At 38.9% G+C, this 15977-nt stretch overlaps 1 protein-coding gene and 1 pseudogene across 1 annotated transcript; one reads left to right on the forward strand and one right to left on the reverse strand.

Moving 5' to 3' along the window:
* Positions 1–4253: 4253 nt before the first annotated feature.
* LOC117132651 lies at positions 4254–5123 on the forward strand. The gene has a single exon (XM_033287446.1). It carries the CDS (start codon positions 4254–4256, stop codon positions 5121–5123), a length of 870 nt encoding a protein of 289 aa, XP_033143337.1.
* A 60-nt stretch (positions 5124–5183) lies between these two features.
* LOC103862166 lies at positions 5184–7071 on the reverse strand (annotated as a pseudogene).
* Positions 7072–15977: the final 8906 nt, after the last annotated feature.

The raw sequence follows: 15977 nt of genomic DNA on the forward strand, positions 1-15977 counted from the left end.
TCTGGTTCTCCTCTTTCCACTGGGAAGGTTCCTCCTATTTCTCCTCCTGTGGATGGAGATTCTTCTCCGGGGATTGCTTCCCTGGCTGCAGAGAAAGTCGTCGGGTCTCCGACCTCCTTCTCACCCTCAGCAATTGCTGGATCTGCCTCCTCCGACTCCAAGAAAGAAGTTGAGGTATCTGAAGTAAAGCCGATTGCAAACCCTGCTCCTGGGAATCGGAAATACTCTGAAGTCATAAATGACTCGTCTTTGTTGGAAGAATTGGGATCCCCAACTCAACACATTTCAGGAGCTCCTTTCGTGTTAATTCCAGATGAAAATTTGGAGGAAGCAAAGGAAGAGTTTCGTGACTTTTTGTTTGCAAGATTCCATGGTGAAGCACCGGATATGGGAAGGATTATTGGCATTGTAAACGCTATTTGGTGTCGCTCTGGGCCAAGAATCTTTGTTCATCGTCTAGGTCCTCTAACCTTCCTCCTCCGTATTACAAATCCACGAACTCGTGCCCTGGTTTTAGCAAGAACCGTATGGATTATAGCGGGATGTACGATGTTTGTCGCGCCTTGGTCACCGGAATTCTCTCCAGAAGAACCGCAGATAACATCAGCTGTAGTCCCTGTGGAGCTCAGAGGAGTTCCTTACTTACTCTTTAACAAGAAAAGCCTTAGTAGGCTTGCCACTGCAGTTGGTAAACCTATCTCTCTTGCACCAGAAACGGAGCGCAAGGAGAACTTTGAGGTGGCAAAGCTGTGGGTTCGAGTGGACCTCTTCTCAGAGTTACCGAAGCGAATTGTTTCTGGCTTCTCCAATGGGAGAGAAGTCGACATCTCTGTTGCTTACCCATGGCTACCGAGCAAATGTGACTATTGTGGAAAATTCGGACATGAGACCAAGAGATGCTCATTGAAACCGCTGGGTTCAGCTCGAAATGCTAGTCCGTCTAGACGCTCTAAGAGTAGGGATAAACGTGGTAAAAAGCAGTCGAGACAAGGCAGGTCTTATATCTACGTCAGGAAATCACCACAAGCAGAGGATCCTATAGGAATCGATGCTGGCAACACTGTCATAAACAGTGATGATGGGAATTTGGTTATCGCTCCTGTTCAAGAAGAAGCTATAGTTCATGTTCCTGATCCCATAGAAGGAAAGGTCAGTGGAGAATGTCCTCCAGAGGCTGAACAGGAAACGACAGATGCAGCTCCTCATGCCTTGGAACCTGACCCAGATCAATGTACACCTAAAGGGGAGACACCAAAGGTTTCACGGGACACTGAAGTAGTTAAAAGCTCTCAGGTGATCTCGCTGGATAGAGCATGCTGTGCTTCTTCAGTTACAGTAATGCACACTTCTGAGAACTCGGATGCAGCATCAGCAGGGCATCCGGAAGATCAAAATTCATCTCCCTTCTTCTTGGTTAATAACCGGAAGAGTGGCCGTAAGGTCACACGACACTAAATTCAGTAGTTATGTTTTTTGCGTGGAATGTAAGAGGACTCAACCACGAAGGACGCCACACAATGGTCAAAGAGTGGATAGCTAACCACAGACCTAATTTTGGAGCGTATTTAGAAACACATATTCAACCCCTAAATACAAGACGGATAATAAATGCTCTTCCTCGTGGATGGAAGTTTTTTGCAAATTGGGATCAACATCCAACAGCAAGGATTGTGGTTGTTTGGAGTCCCAATGTAGTAACGACAATATATAAATCTACTCCTCAGGCAGTGACTTGCGGTTTCTTTCTGCCATTTGACGGTATCAGCATGACAATAACTTTTGTGTATGCTTTCAATGAGGTGGAGTCAAGGACAGCTTTATGGCAGGAGCTTGAAGCTCTGAACTCATCTACTCCAGTCTCTTCTCATCCTTGGGCAGTACTAGGGGATTTTAATCAAATCACCCGATCTAACCATCACTCCCAGGAGATGGAATTGGATGTTGACACTAGTGGCATGGAGGATATGAACCTGGCTTTGCAGGAAGCTGAGATATTCGAAGCTCAGGCCAAAGGACTTACTTTCTCGTGGTGGAATAATCAAGAGGCAAATCCAATTTCAAAAAAGATAGACCACGCTTTCATTAACCAGTCGTGGGCGCAGCGGTTTCCAGCAGGCTATGCAGAGTTCCTGGAACCACAACAATCTGACCATGCTCCCTGTCTTTTCCGTTTGCCTGATGATCAGAGGAGGGCTCCAAAGCCTTTCAAGTTTTTCAACCATATAATAGATCATCCGCTTTTCATGGAAACAGTGAGGTCAAATTGGAATCCAGACTCAGTGACTGGAACTTATCAGTTTAAGTTGGTACGGTCCTTGAAAATTCTAAAGAAAGATCTTAGGGGGATAAATCAGAGGAACTATAGTGGGATATCTCAAAGAGTGAAAGAGCAACAGGAGGTGGTCTGTGAACTTCAAAAACAATTATTGACTCAACCGGACTCTGAAACAGCTACGTTGGAACACGCCGCTAGATCTGAATGGCACACTCTTGCAAAGGCAGAACAGAAGTTTTACCATCAGCGGTCCAGAGTTCAATGGTATGATCTTGGAGACAAAAATACGGCATTCTATCACAAGACGGTCAACCAGCGAAATGCACAAAACCATATTCACCTGCTCACGGCTCCTGATGGAAGTTCGATAACGGGCATTGATGCGATAAAGGCGCACACAGCTGATTATTTTGCAGAAGTGCTGGGAGCTCCTCAGGTTGTGCCATCTTGCAGTGCTGCAGTGCTGGAAAACCTGTTGCCATTTCGATGCTCAGCGGATCAGGCGGAAGAGATTCAAAAACCGGTGTCTGATGAAGAAATCATAAGGACAGTTTTCTCTATGCCTAAGGATAAAAGCTCGAGCCCAGATGGCTACAATGTTGAGTTTTTGAGAGCGTCATGGAGCATAGTGGGAAAGGATGTGATTGCAGCAGTGAAAGAATTTTTCCGGAATGCTCGCCTTCTGAAGGATATGAACAGCACCACACTGGTCCTTATACCTAAGACACCTGAAGCTTCCTCGTTGGGAGACTTTAGGCCAATCAGCTGCTGCAACGTGGTTTATAAAATTATTTCGAGGATCATTGCAAAGCGCATGAAGCCGATACTAAAGCAGTGTATAAGTAGGAATCAGGCAGCCTTCTTGAAAGGCCGTAGCCTCGGAGAAAACGTGTTACTAGCCTCTGATCTGATTATGGATTATGAAAAATCTTCTTGTGCAAGGAGTTCAATGCTGAAGATTGACATAAGGAAGGCTTTTGACACAGTCTCATGGGATTTTATTTGCTTGATTCTAGAAGTTCAGGGTTTTCCACCCCTGTTCCGATCATGGATTCATGAGTGTATCTCTTCTCCGAGGTTCTCAGTGGCTGTGAATGGAAAATTGGCAGGTTTCTTTGGGAGTAAAAAAGGGTTAAGGCAAGGAGACTCAATATCACCTTACCTATTCATTATGGCAATGGAAGTCCTCTCAAAGTTACTAGAGCGAGCTGTTGTTCAGGGGCTAATTCGTGTACATCCTAAATGCTCTGAGCCACTAGTGTCTCACCTGTTGTTTGCTGATGATCTCTTGGTCTTCTCAGATGGATCACGCCATTCTTTAACGGGTATTATGAAGATCATGGCCGAATTCAAGAGGTTCAGTGGCCTAGACATGAATCCTACAAAGTCTGAACTCTTCTTTGGAGGGTTAATGGAGATTGAAAAGTCGGTGTTGAGTGACCTTGTGGGCATAAAGCAGGGAGTGTTTCCTACCAGATATCTTGGGTTGCCTTTAAAACCAGGGCGCATTACAAGTGCTTCGCTACAGCCTTTCATAGAGCAGATTACAGCTACACTCCACTCTTGGACTATGAAATTCTTATCTTTTGCTGGAAAAATCAGGTTGATAACCTCGGTAATCTATGGCAAAGTAAATTTTTGGAGTGCTGTGTTTGTTCTACCGAAGAGTTTTTATGCAAAAATCGACTCTTTGTGTGCGGCATTTCTATGGAAAAACAAGTCAACATCGGCAAGAGGAGCTCGAGTTGCTTGGATTGACATTTGCAAGCCCAAGAAAGAAGGTGGATTGGGTATCAGACTCTTGGAAGACTTTGAGTTTGTTTTCCGGCTCAAGCATGTATGGAATTATTTTAAAAATGCAGGTTCACTCTGGGTATCATGGCTGAAATCAAATGTATTCCATAGGAAACCATTCTGGCAAATGGAAGACTCTCCAAGGCTGTCCAAAGCAGTCAGGAGCATGATTGAAACAAAGAGCATGCTGGTTGATTTCTTAAAGTGTAGGGTGGGAAATGGCCAGGATGCTATGTTCTGGTTTGATTCTTGGAGTGATTTGGGGCCTCTAATTGATTTTATAGGTGCCACGGGTCCTCGCCAGCTTCGGATTAGGCTCTCTGCTTCAGTGGCAGACGCTACATCCAATGGAGAATGGCACCTACCTTCAGCCAGATCACCACAAGCGGAAGCTCTACAGATTCATCTGACTACAATACAGCCACCATCTCAGTCTCGAGGTGAGGATCAGTTCCTTTGGCTTCAAGCAAACGGTACTTTTGGGTCCTCTTTCTCTTCTAGAGTAACTTGGGAGAGTATAAGAACCCATTCCCCGATCAAGCCTTGGTATAAAGTCATTTGGTTTAAGCAACATATACCGAGGAACTCGTTCATCTCTTGGTTAGCTTTACTTCGGCGTCTACCTACGAGAGATCGCCTTAGGAGATGGGGAATGACTGTGCCGGAAGGTTGTGTCCTATGTTCTAGTGCTGCAGAGACCCATCATCACTTATTCTTTGAATGCAGCTTCTCCTCCTCTGTGTGGAGCTATTATGCTGGAAGAATCTGGCCTAACCCGCCTCAAGACCTTCACTCAGCAGCGGCATGGATTTCTTCGTCGCGATCTTCCTCACTGCAAGAACAGTGTATCATCAAGCTATTGTTCCAATCAATAATTTATCATATCTGGAAAGAAAGGAACATGAGGATTTTCCAGTCACAGGTTACTCCTGCCCCTACAGTTCGTGCTGCAGTGGATCGTCAAATTCGGGACCGGCTGCTGTCCATTAAACCATCTCCATGTTTCCAGCCTCCTCTCCTGCAAGTCTACTTCGCCTTCACAAGGCCGCCTTGACTCTCCTTCGCTTCCTCTCTTTTTATTTCCTTGTTTCTTGTTTGAGGTTGTTTTGTTTGTTTGTTTCGCTCTAATAAGTTGCTAAGCAACATGTAAACTCTTGAAAATGGTATGAAATTTAACATGATTACCAAAAAAAAAAAAAAAAAAAAAAAAAAAAAAAAAAAAAAGAAGTTTGAGCTCTTGAATCTTGATCATCGTTTGCCCCCAAAAAATTCATCAACTCAACCATCCATAAAACAGAAGCCAAGATAAATATAACATACGATACCCTACCATGCTGAAGATTACTTCGCAAGTATGCATAAACCCAAAAGCCCTAAGGGCCTCTTTTGTAGGTTTTTTATTGTGTGTACATGACAAAAATAGTCTATGTTTATCTTATGTGTCTATATGAAAATAAATAAAGCTGAAGAATGGTTTGTGTGGTAGAAACTACTTAATGACGTTTCATCTCTTGGAATATGTTGGAAACTCTCGAAGAGAATCTTGGAAGGAACTTAAACAGCTGCACAAGAGCGAAAAGAAAGATTCAAAATGCAGAAAGAGATAATGAGTAAAGAAGAAGAAATAAAGGTGCCAAAAGATGAGAAGAGAAGATTACTCAGAGCTTAACACAAGCGTCCATAACAACGGGAACGAGGCAGATAAAAATGGTTATCGTATATTTCTCAACTTCGAGACCATAATGCTCCATTATAATCTCTAACAATGTCTCCCATCCAGATTCAGAATGGTACCTACAAGAAGACGCAGCAAGTTGAATACCTTTGTCTGCACACTACTATAAGTTACTAAAACTGTAACATCTTGGTTTTACATTCAGTTAATTGTTACATTTACCACAAGAAAATATCGGGGATAAGGATGATCAGAAAGGCTTTTCCAGTGTCTGAAATGTTGTTTATGATTTTATATCATGTAAATTTCAACAAGGCTACCTGAAAAAGGATTATCATGTTAACAAAATAGGCTTAACAGCTAGTAGTAGTTTGAAATGAAACTTAAAATACCATTGTAGGTTGGTGAAATTTTGAACTTACTCTACCCTGATTGGCGTACAAAAGGGCAAACAACGAGATTCCAAACACCATATCAGACCATATGTTGGCAAAGGCTTTCCGGTTCTCTAATCGCCACTCTTCTCGCAGCTCTAAGCTGTTTAAGAAACCAAAGGTAGGAACAAAAAAACACACAGTGTGAGTCTATGCGTGGAAACAAGATGTCATCAAGCAAAACAAAAACTGTGGTGTGAGTCTTACGCTTTACCCCGCAACTCCCACCATAAATCATCATCAGAGAGAGGCGGATTTGCCAATTTCAACTTCAAGACGGTACCTAGATTTCTCTCTATTCAGTTCCTTTACCATTTCTAGCTTCTGACTACGTCTCACATCAAGCGTATGCGCAACAAGTGGTACAGTCTTTACATATCTGTAAGTAAAAAGCACAGACTGAATAATCAAACAGGAACTAAACAATGTAAATAGAGACATAATATGAGAAACCTAAACAGTAGTAAATGAAGGAATCACCTGGCTAAAAAGAGCATGAGTACATAATCATGGGCTACAAAGTCCAATGCCCATGGTATGAGGATCAATACCGCCAAAACTTTAGCCTACAGAGAGTTACAATGAGCATTGATCAGTCTTATGGAAGAACATTATACTCAACAACATAGTAACAAGCTAAGCTGCACAGTGAAATGATCTCATAACTCACAGATTTTGAAGATGCATAAGGCCTAATGGATAAGGCGCTTGATTATTATCAAGCCACTGTGTGTGTGTCCATTTAATTTTTTTCCGGTAATTAGATTTGAAAAGCCCATTAAAGTTTGGACGATGATAATGGGCCTAATCACTCGAGGTTTTTGATTGATACAGCAGCACGTGGCTTCACCGGTGGAACTCGAGTACCCCTCTTTCCCTATGCGGCTATGCATGTATCTTTTTGAAGTTATACACGTTTGTAGTTTTTTTCTTTTTTCTTTTTGAAAAAGGATACACATTTGTAGTTGAGATATCCTGTTGAGATTACGTAAAGTGCAATTTAGGCTGATATTTGATTTTTTTGCATTACTATGTATGCTGTGAATTGCTTATAGCTGAAGCTGCTTATAAGTTTGATTCTGGTATGTTTTGATACAACAAAGACAACAGGTTCTTGGTGGGTAAATAATGTAAACTATGATAGTTTTATGTTTCAGGGGATAGAATTTATTTAAATAGTTTAGGGGGGGGGGGGGGGGAGAGTTATTAGAAGATGAATTTGTGTACAGTTTGTGAATTTTAAGAACTGATAGATTTTAAAAGTTATGTGGATTGTGAAAATTTATGTACAATGACTTATGAAATTTGATCATAACAAAAAAATAGTTTGATCATAATTTTTTTGGATCAGTATATATTTTCATGAATTTGTATTACCTATTTTCTATCATTCTTTTTAGAAGTAAATATATAATTTATTTATTTTATAAATCATATAGCATTACTATTTTATTTTTTCTTTCAAATTAATAAGAAAATAATTGTGATACAGAAAAAAATAGATATTATTTTAAATAGCAATTTTAAAGTTTTTGTCATAAAAGAGAATTTAAAGAGAATATGACCAAAAAAAATTTCATGAACAAAGCAAAAGACGATTTTACCCCTTATTTTATATATGTATATATATATATATAAGTAATAAAATAATAAAAATTAAGAATAAATAATTTTCTTTTATAATTTATAATTATATGTTTTCAGATTTGAATTTTTTAATAATTTTGGATTTTTTTTCAAAATATTTTCTAAACTATGGTTTGTTCGTGTAACCCAAGATTTGGCTCTCAATTTTTTTTTTGAAATTCAAATTGTTTTTGAAACTATTTAAAAAAAATATTTTAAAAATATTTTAAATTATTAATATTTCTAAATGTAATTATTAATATTTATATTCAAATGATAATTATTTTAAAAATAATTATATATTCTAAAATGTAAAAGTATATAAATATATTGAATTATAGTTTTGGACTATAATTTAGATTTAAGGTGCAATATATATATTTGGTAAGAATAATTATTTTGTTTTCTAGTTTTTTATCACATAGATTTTTAAAATTACAAGGTTACATATGATATTTTGAAAGTTGAGGCTTTCAAGTAAAAATGAATAGAATTCATCCCCAATAACACTAGATTTTGTTAGAATTAGAGAATCATTAATAACTAAACTTTTTGAATAACAAAGGATTTGAATGGATTTTGAAAATTCTTAAACCAATAACTATGGATTCTATTAAAAATTTTGAAATCCAATCCCTTATATACTAAAGCACAAGTCACTTCACAAATAAAAATTTGACATTTGGCAAAACTCTTATATTTAAAAAAAAACATAAATGCTGAAAATTTTAAATACAAAAACAGTTTCATCGATTTCTATTTCTTTGTTTTATATTAAAAGTAAAATCTCTTTGATTTTTCACACTACACCCATGATCTTCTACCCTAGAACAACTATTTTTTTCTAGACATTGTAAACTCCTCAATTATTTGCAACAACTCGATTGGTTCTCTCTGAAGTTTCTACATCAGATAGATCAAATCTTCTAATGATCTTATCTACACTGCCAAAATTTCAATTCTACATGAATATCAAATTAGTTTATTGCAAAGCGGTAACACAACAATACTCTCAAAGGAATTTCTTTCAACGAAAGGAGAAAAAAAAAAGAACACAAAAGCTATGGATTGATAGGCGGAGGAGCGTACGGCAAGTCATATGAAGAATAAAGTCAAGGTATGTGAAACTAAAAATGGCAACTCAAATAATTTTTTTTTTGCATAAACCTTTCTCTCTACTAACATACTCATAGCTTCTTACCCTTTTTGTTGTTTTAGTACAAAAAAGCTACATACTACATTTTTAAAAGTAAACAAAACATGTCAAAATGGACTAGATTTTCCATTTGGTGAAATGTGTTTATTTGTTGTCGTGGTGATAATTTATTGAAGGAGAGTACTAGAGATCATCTTAAAACACATGCAATAAAAACCCTAAATTTCTCGAAAATCACCACAAATGGTGTATGAAAACTCGGGTGATAAAGAAAACGAGAAAGTTTCATGTTTAGATCAAGGCGACAAGGCCTAACCTGATCATGTATGTTTTTCTTAGAAGAAGTGAGACAAAGCTTATTAGCAGGTTAGACTCCTGAGAGTTTTTTAAATACAAAGTTAGAAATCTCGCTATACAAAGCAATTATACCTGTAATTTTAGTTATATGTAACTGAAATTTGGTCTTTTTTATAACAAAACAATATTCCCATGCGTAGCATGGAGTCAAAACTAGTAATCAATAACAATGGAATCTCAAAATTTTCAAAATTCATGAAAATTACCAATAACTTCTCCTAAATTTTACGGACGGTGTTAGACGTTTTGTGTATTTTGCTAGTTGGTGAAATATATGAATGTGACTTTTGCAGCAATATGCATGTGCAGAAGTACTTAATTATAGTTATTTGCTGAAATAATTAATTACAGAGGATAAAATTTTCTCGACTAATGGTCTTAATCACCACTTTAAAGCTCCACCAAAAAAAGAAAGATGTCTTCCGGCTTCCGCCATATAATTTGGGCCATATGAGATTAAGAGCACCATCATTAGTGGGTACCTAACCCAGTTTTTCATAATAAAAAGAATAAAAAATAACCAAGCGCTCGTAGCTTGGTGGTAAAGGAGGTACAGCTGTACTGCCCGCCACCCGGGTTCGAGTCTTGGCCACAACGGATTTAACATCCCTTCCGTTGGGGCGCTGGACCCCTTTCGGGGGATAGTTGGGAATGTGGCTGCCCAGATACCAGAGTTATCAAAAAAAAAAAAAAAAAAAAAAAGAATAAAAAATGAAAAAGATGACAGTAGAAAGAGGAAAAGTTAGAATGAGAGGAACAAGATGACTTTCGTATGCTATTAAGCAGTTTTGAAAGACTCTAGCCTCTAGGCCATGTGACAAATTTTTTGTCTTTTTTTTTGACATCGCCATGCGACAGACTGTTAATGATCCAGCTTTGTGTTATTTAATATTTAGTTTATATTATTATTAAATGCTGTAGATACAATGGTAAGATGCCCTCTCCAGTCTCCACTTAGAATATCCATCTACTTTAGCAAGGAACAAACTCAGATTTGCTTTGATTTAAGAAACATGAGCTACGAGAATACAAGTTGCACTATCTTCTTGAAATTGCTACTTTTGCTGATCCTTTATCCTGCAGATGTCGTTGTTTCAAGCCCTTGTTTAAATCAGTGTGGAGGTGTCAAGATCCTGTACCTTTTTGGAGTTGGAAAGAGTTGCTACCTAGAGAAGTCTTACGAAATCAAATGCCGTAATACCTCTTCTTCAGGAAAGCAGGTCCCTTTCCTCTCTGTTAATAGCCAATATGTAGAAGTTGTAAATATATCTCTTCCTGCTGGATATACTTATTCTACTCCTGGATTCATTAGCTTAGCTCATTCTCTAAATTTTGGTTTAGTTCGTGTAAAATTTCCCATGCAGGATGTTTCAGCAGCGATAAGAAAGAGTTTACAGAAACAATAATGAACTTGACGGATACTCCTTTTATCATGGACAACGTAAACAGCCTCGTAGCTGTTGGTTGTAACGCCAAAGTGTCGTTGACACATATAAAGCCCAACATGTTGGTATGCGAGTTGATTTGCAATACAAACAAAGACCCACTACAAGAAAACACAAGTTTTACGAGGGCAGTTTTCCTCGTTACTTCGTCGTAAAAGCAGTGTTACGAGGAATTAGCGAGGAAACCCGTTTCGTCGTTATACGTTTGTCGTAACGCATATATCCTCGCTAATTCGTCGTAAGGTAGCGAAGAAATAATTTCGTCGTAAAAGCGAAGGAGGATATTTCGTCGTAAAGACCACGTAAAGATTCCACGTAAGGACGTCGCTAAGTTTCCTCGTAAATACCACGAAAAACTTTCCTCGTAAAACCCACGTAAATAAATACTCGTAAAATAAACGTAAATACCTTGACAGCTTTCCACGTAAAGAAAACGTAAAAACCTTGATAGATTTCCACGTTATTTCCTTGTAAAAGTTTCCTCGTAAAAACCACGTTAAGCTTCCACGTAAAGAAGCCGCAAAATTAGCTACGAATTTACTTCGTTTCATTATTTTATAGAAATATAAAAAATTATAATTATAAATATAATTTAAATTATTTAAATTATTAATAAAATTAAAATTCAAAAAAAATCAAAACCAAAATATTTTATATATAAATAAGTTTTGAATTCATAATACAAGAACCGAAATTAAAAAGAACTAAGGGTGGTCGTTAATCGCCTGGTAGAATTCATCACTCCTCGCCTGAACATCCGCCTCGGCATGTGAGTCGTCGGTCGGTGACTCACCTGGGATAGGATTTTGTTGTCGCATGGTCCTCAACAAAGTCTCCCATTCCGGATTTGTGGCCGCTACAACGTCCAAGAAGCCCTCAAGTCCACCCATACGAGATCGCAGCTGAGTAGACTCTCTACGCAGCTCTTCGGACTCCCTACGCAGCTGAGAGACTTCATCATCCCGTCGCTGAACATAAGACGATGTCGCTCTCGGAACATCGTTGACGGAACCAATCCCCAACGTCCGTCCCTTTTTTTTAGGGACAACCTTAAAAACAAAAAATAAATTTTGTTAGTAAAAATTTAAAGTTAAACTAAATGAATATATAAGAAAATTAAAATTTTAGAAAATTTACCTCCTCGTAAAGCTTATCCACTTCAGGTGTGGATAAGGTGACGGGTAATCCATCGGTGGACTGTTGGGTCAGCTGGGTCTGGCGTTCTTCAACCCGAGCAGCCAAATCGTTGTAGATTTGCTCGGACTTGCCATCTATAAATCGGCCCGCCTTGTTCTTGTGGGTCCTCTCGTAAAGTTGCATAAGAGACGGGAATTCTCCCGTCTCTTTGGCCTAAAAAAACATTTAAGAAAGTTGTTAGAATATATATAAAAATATACTAAAAATTTAATATAATTAAATTTTTAATTACCATTTCCAAACGGACACCGGCGTGGGGTTTTTGGCCCGTAGTGTGAAGCATCGGCCCGTTCCCGTGCTCATCGACTGTGTTACGGGAGTTAGAGCAAGACTGGGCGATTCTAATGGAATCAGGAAGACGCCAATATCGGATGAGGCCATCCCAGACATCCGTGGTGAGCTCAGCGGGTTTGCCACGCTCATACCCCTTCACGATCCACTCACCCTTCCAGTTGGAGACCGTGTCCAACAAGCGAACTTTCGCCTTCGCGACAAACTTCTTCCTCACCCTCTCAGTGATCCCCAAGGCCCAATTATATTTTTGCTGTTGGAAAAAATAATTTATAATTAGTTTTTCAGAAAAAAATATATATATAAATAATGAAAAAATTTAAAGATATATATTTAATTAATAGAACTTACAGCGTAAATTTTGAACCACGTCTTTCTGACGTAGTGGGGCGTCGTTTTCCAGTTCGGATGTGGCATGGAGAAGTAACCTTTTATCGTGTCGGTTACGTCCGATGCAAGACATCCGTCAATCCCCCACCTGAAAAATACAAATTTAAAATATAAATTATTTTTTAAAGTTATAAAAGAATTTAAAAAGAATAAAAAATAATGAAACATACCATAAAGTTCCGTCCGGTCGGTCGGGGTCGATGACTGGTAAACCTTCTCTGCCTGGCAGACGGAGAATGTCCTCTACGGTGTACTGCGAGTAAGGAGCACTCGGAGGCACCATCAAATCGGGATGAATCTCGGCGGGCATCGGAGGTGCCGGCATCGGAGAAGGCACAGGAGGAGGAGCCATCTGGGGAGGCACGTGAGGAACCGATGGTGCACTAGAAGAAGGAGATCCAATGACTCTCTGAGTGTACTGAGTCTCGGGGACAGTCTCCTGACCCGAAGAACCGGGAGCTGAAGAAGACGACGGGTCTAAACGACTACCCGGCTCACCGAACATCTCTCTGTAATGGGCAGTAAGTCTACCTTTTCGAACCTGAGAAAAAAATTTAATTTTTTAAATTTTCGTGAACAATATACTTCCCAACATTATCCACCTAATCAACACTAAATAACATAAGATCCGTAAACCTATCTAAATTCCCTATACTAACCACCTAATATATCCTAAACTAATCAAACTAGAGAGGAATTAGAGAGACTTACCATTGCTACGAATTAGGGAGGAAGTGGAGAGGAAGTGGAGAGGAAAGACAGAGCGAGCTCGCTCGGGATATATATAAGATTACTTGTCCTCGTAATTTCCTCGTAAACTTACGAGGAATTACAGAGGCCCGCGTTTTCATTTACGAGGAAATAGCGACGAAATACAAAGGCCCGCGTTTTCGTTAACGACGTTTTTACGACGAGTTAGGTTACGTGGAATTAACGAGTTAACCAGTTACGAGGAATTAGCGAGCCTATATTTTCTATAAATACCCACAACTTTCCTTCTCAAACCACACACAAACTCACAAAACACACCCTATCTCAAATCACACTCCTCACCAAAATACTTTTCAAATTAGAAATATTTGAAAAAAAAAAAAAGAAAAGAAGATATTAGAATTTATGTGGGTGAGACTTAAGTCTCGCCACATATAATTCCAGTATCTTTCTTTTTTTCTTTTTTACTAGTTTTTATACTATGAGGAAGTAGCTAGTCCCGCTTTTCACCAAATTAGAAATATTTGGAAAAAAAGAAAGAGAAGAAGATATTAGAATTTATGTGGGCGAGACTTAAGTATTATAATTGCTGGAAGTCTTGCCACATGTAAATCTGGTATCTCTCTTCTTTTCCTTTTTTTTTTCTAGTTTTTAGTCTACGAGGTTTTTACGACGATTTTTGTTACGAGGTGTTTACGACGAAATCATCCTACGTGGAATTAAAGAGTGCCTCCTTCGTCATTTACTTTACGTGGTATTTACGTCTATTTACCTTACGAGGTCTTTACGACGATTCCGTCCTACGTGGAATTAACGGGTTTCGCTTTCTTTATTTTTTTTAGTTTCGTCGTTATTTCCACGTAAGCTAACGAGTTCTTTACGACGATTCTGTCCTACGTGGAATAAACGAGGATTACGTCGTACATTCGACGTCAACTTACGAGGAATTAACGAGTATTACGTTTAAATCCCTAAAATCCGAAACCCCAAACCCCAAAACCCCATATTCCTTATCTTCTACTTCATATATTCCAAACCCCATCTTTATTTCCATTCCAAACCACAATTCCCACATTTACTTATTTATAAAACAAACTCCCACAATTTCTTATTCATAAAACAAACTCTCACATTACCTTATTCATAAAACAAACTACACAAAATCAAATACATCAATCGGATACATCGACATTCTCGTCATCACTAGAAATATCATCATTTTCATTAAACTCGTCTTCTATAGCTTCGTCTGTGGCATCATCGGTAAGATCTTCGTATTCGTGATTATGCGGATCAATGAGAAGGATGTCATCAATTTCTTGTTCAGGTTCCTCGACTTCATTTATCTGTTCTTCTTGCAATGGTGGTTCTTCTCCACTGATGATTCGTCCTCGAGGTGTAACTTTGATCACTGCTAACCAATTTATACCCGAATCTCTCATCCGAGGGTATGGAAGGAAGCTAACTTGGTCTGCTTGTGAAGCTAAGATGAAAGGCTCGAATTTGTTGTACCGACGTCCACCGTTGACATCAACTACACCAAATTTGTTAGATCGAACACCTCTGTTGACGACGGGGTCGAACCATTCACATTTGAAGATGACGCATTTCAGCTTCAGTATCCCTGGAAATTCGACTTCAATAATCTCCGTCAAGATCCCGTAGAAATCTGTTTCCCCTTTCACACATATTCCATAGTTACTGGTCGCCCGCTGTCTACCATACTCATATGTGTGAAAAGTGTAGCCTCGTGTGAAATACATCTGTGATGTGGTGACCTTTACAAGTGGAGATTGAATTACTTCGTGTAACCACTTAGGATAATCTGCATCGTCGTCATAATCAACCTGCAAAAATAAAGAGAACATTAAAATACAAATCATGTATGAAAAGCATAGCTCGCATCGTAAAATTCGTCTTCGTTGAACAGTCGTACGTCCTCACCCCTGTTGACCACAAATCCTTCAACTCTTTTATCAGTGGTTGTAGGAAAACATCCAGGGACCTTTTTGAATGGTTCGGACCAGGTATCAATATCGTCAAGAATAACAACTCCCGTTGCATGCACATCTCCGGTGGCAGGTTGTATGGCGTAAGAAAGACTGGCCACAAAGAATATTGTCTCCCTGACATTCCGAACGGACTAAATCCATATGTGCATAATCCGAGATACACATTCCGGCTATTGCTAGCAAGATCCGGATGTACTTTGTTGAAATGTTTCCAGGCTCTTGCATCTGATGGATGAGTCATCTCACCATCCGTCTGAGTATGCTCGGCATGCCATCTCATCTTTGCAGCAGTCTGCTCTGATTGATACAATCTTTTCAATCTGTCTGTAATTGGTAGGTACCACATCCTTTGGTACGGTACCCTATTACGTCCCCGTCCTTGCGGCTTGAATCGTGGCTTCTTGCAGAATCGACATACTTCTAGCTTCTCATCATCTCCCCAATAGATCATGCAGTTGTCGATGCAGACATCTATCATCTCCGAAGGCAACCCAAGACTATAAACTAATTTCTGAATCTCATAATAAGAATCAGCAGACACATTGTCTTCCGGCAAATACTCTTTAAACAAGTCCGCCCATTCGTTCATGCAACTTTCAGGTAGATTGTGATCA

The sequence above is a fragment of the Brassica rapa genome, chromosome A03 (assembly GCF_000309985.2).
Source record: "Brassica rapa cultivar Chiifu-401-42 chromosome A03, CAAS_Brap_v3.01, whole genome shotgun sequence".
In the NCBI taxonomy this organism is placed as follows: domain Eukaryota; kingdom Viridiplantae; phylum Streptophyta; class Magnoliopsida; order Brassicales; family Brassicaceae; genus Brassica; species Brassica rapa.

Bases quoted from the DNA above. Each gene is read 5' to 3' on its own strand.
- LOC117132651 (XM_033287446.1), top strand. From the start codon at position 4,254: ATGCTGGTTGATTTCTTAAAGTGTAGGGTGGGAAATGGCCAGGATGCT.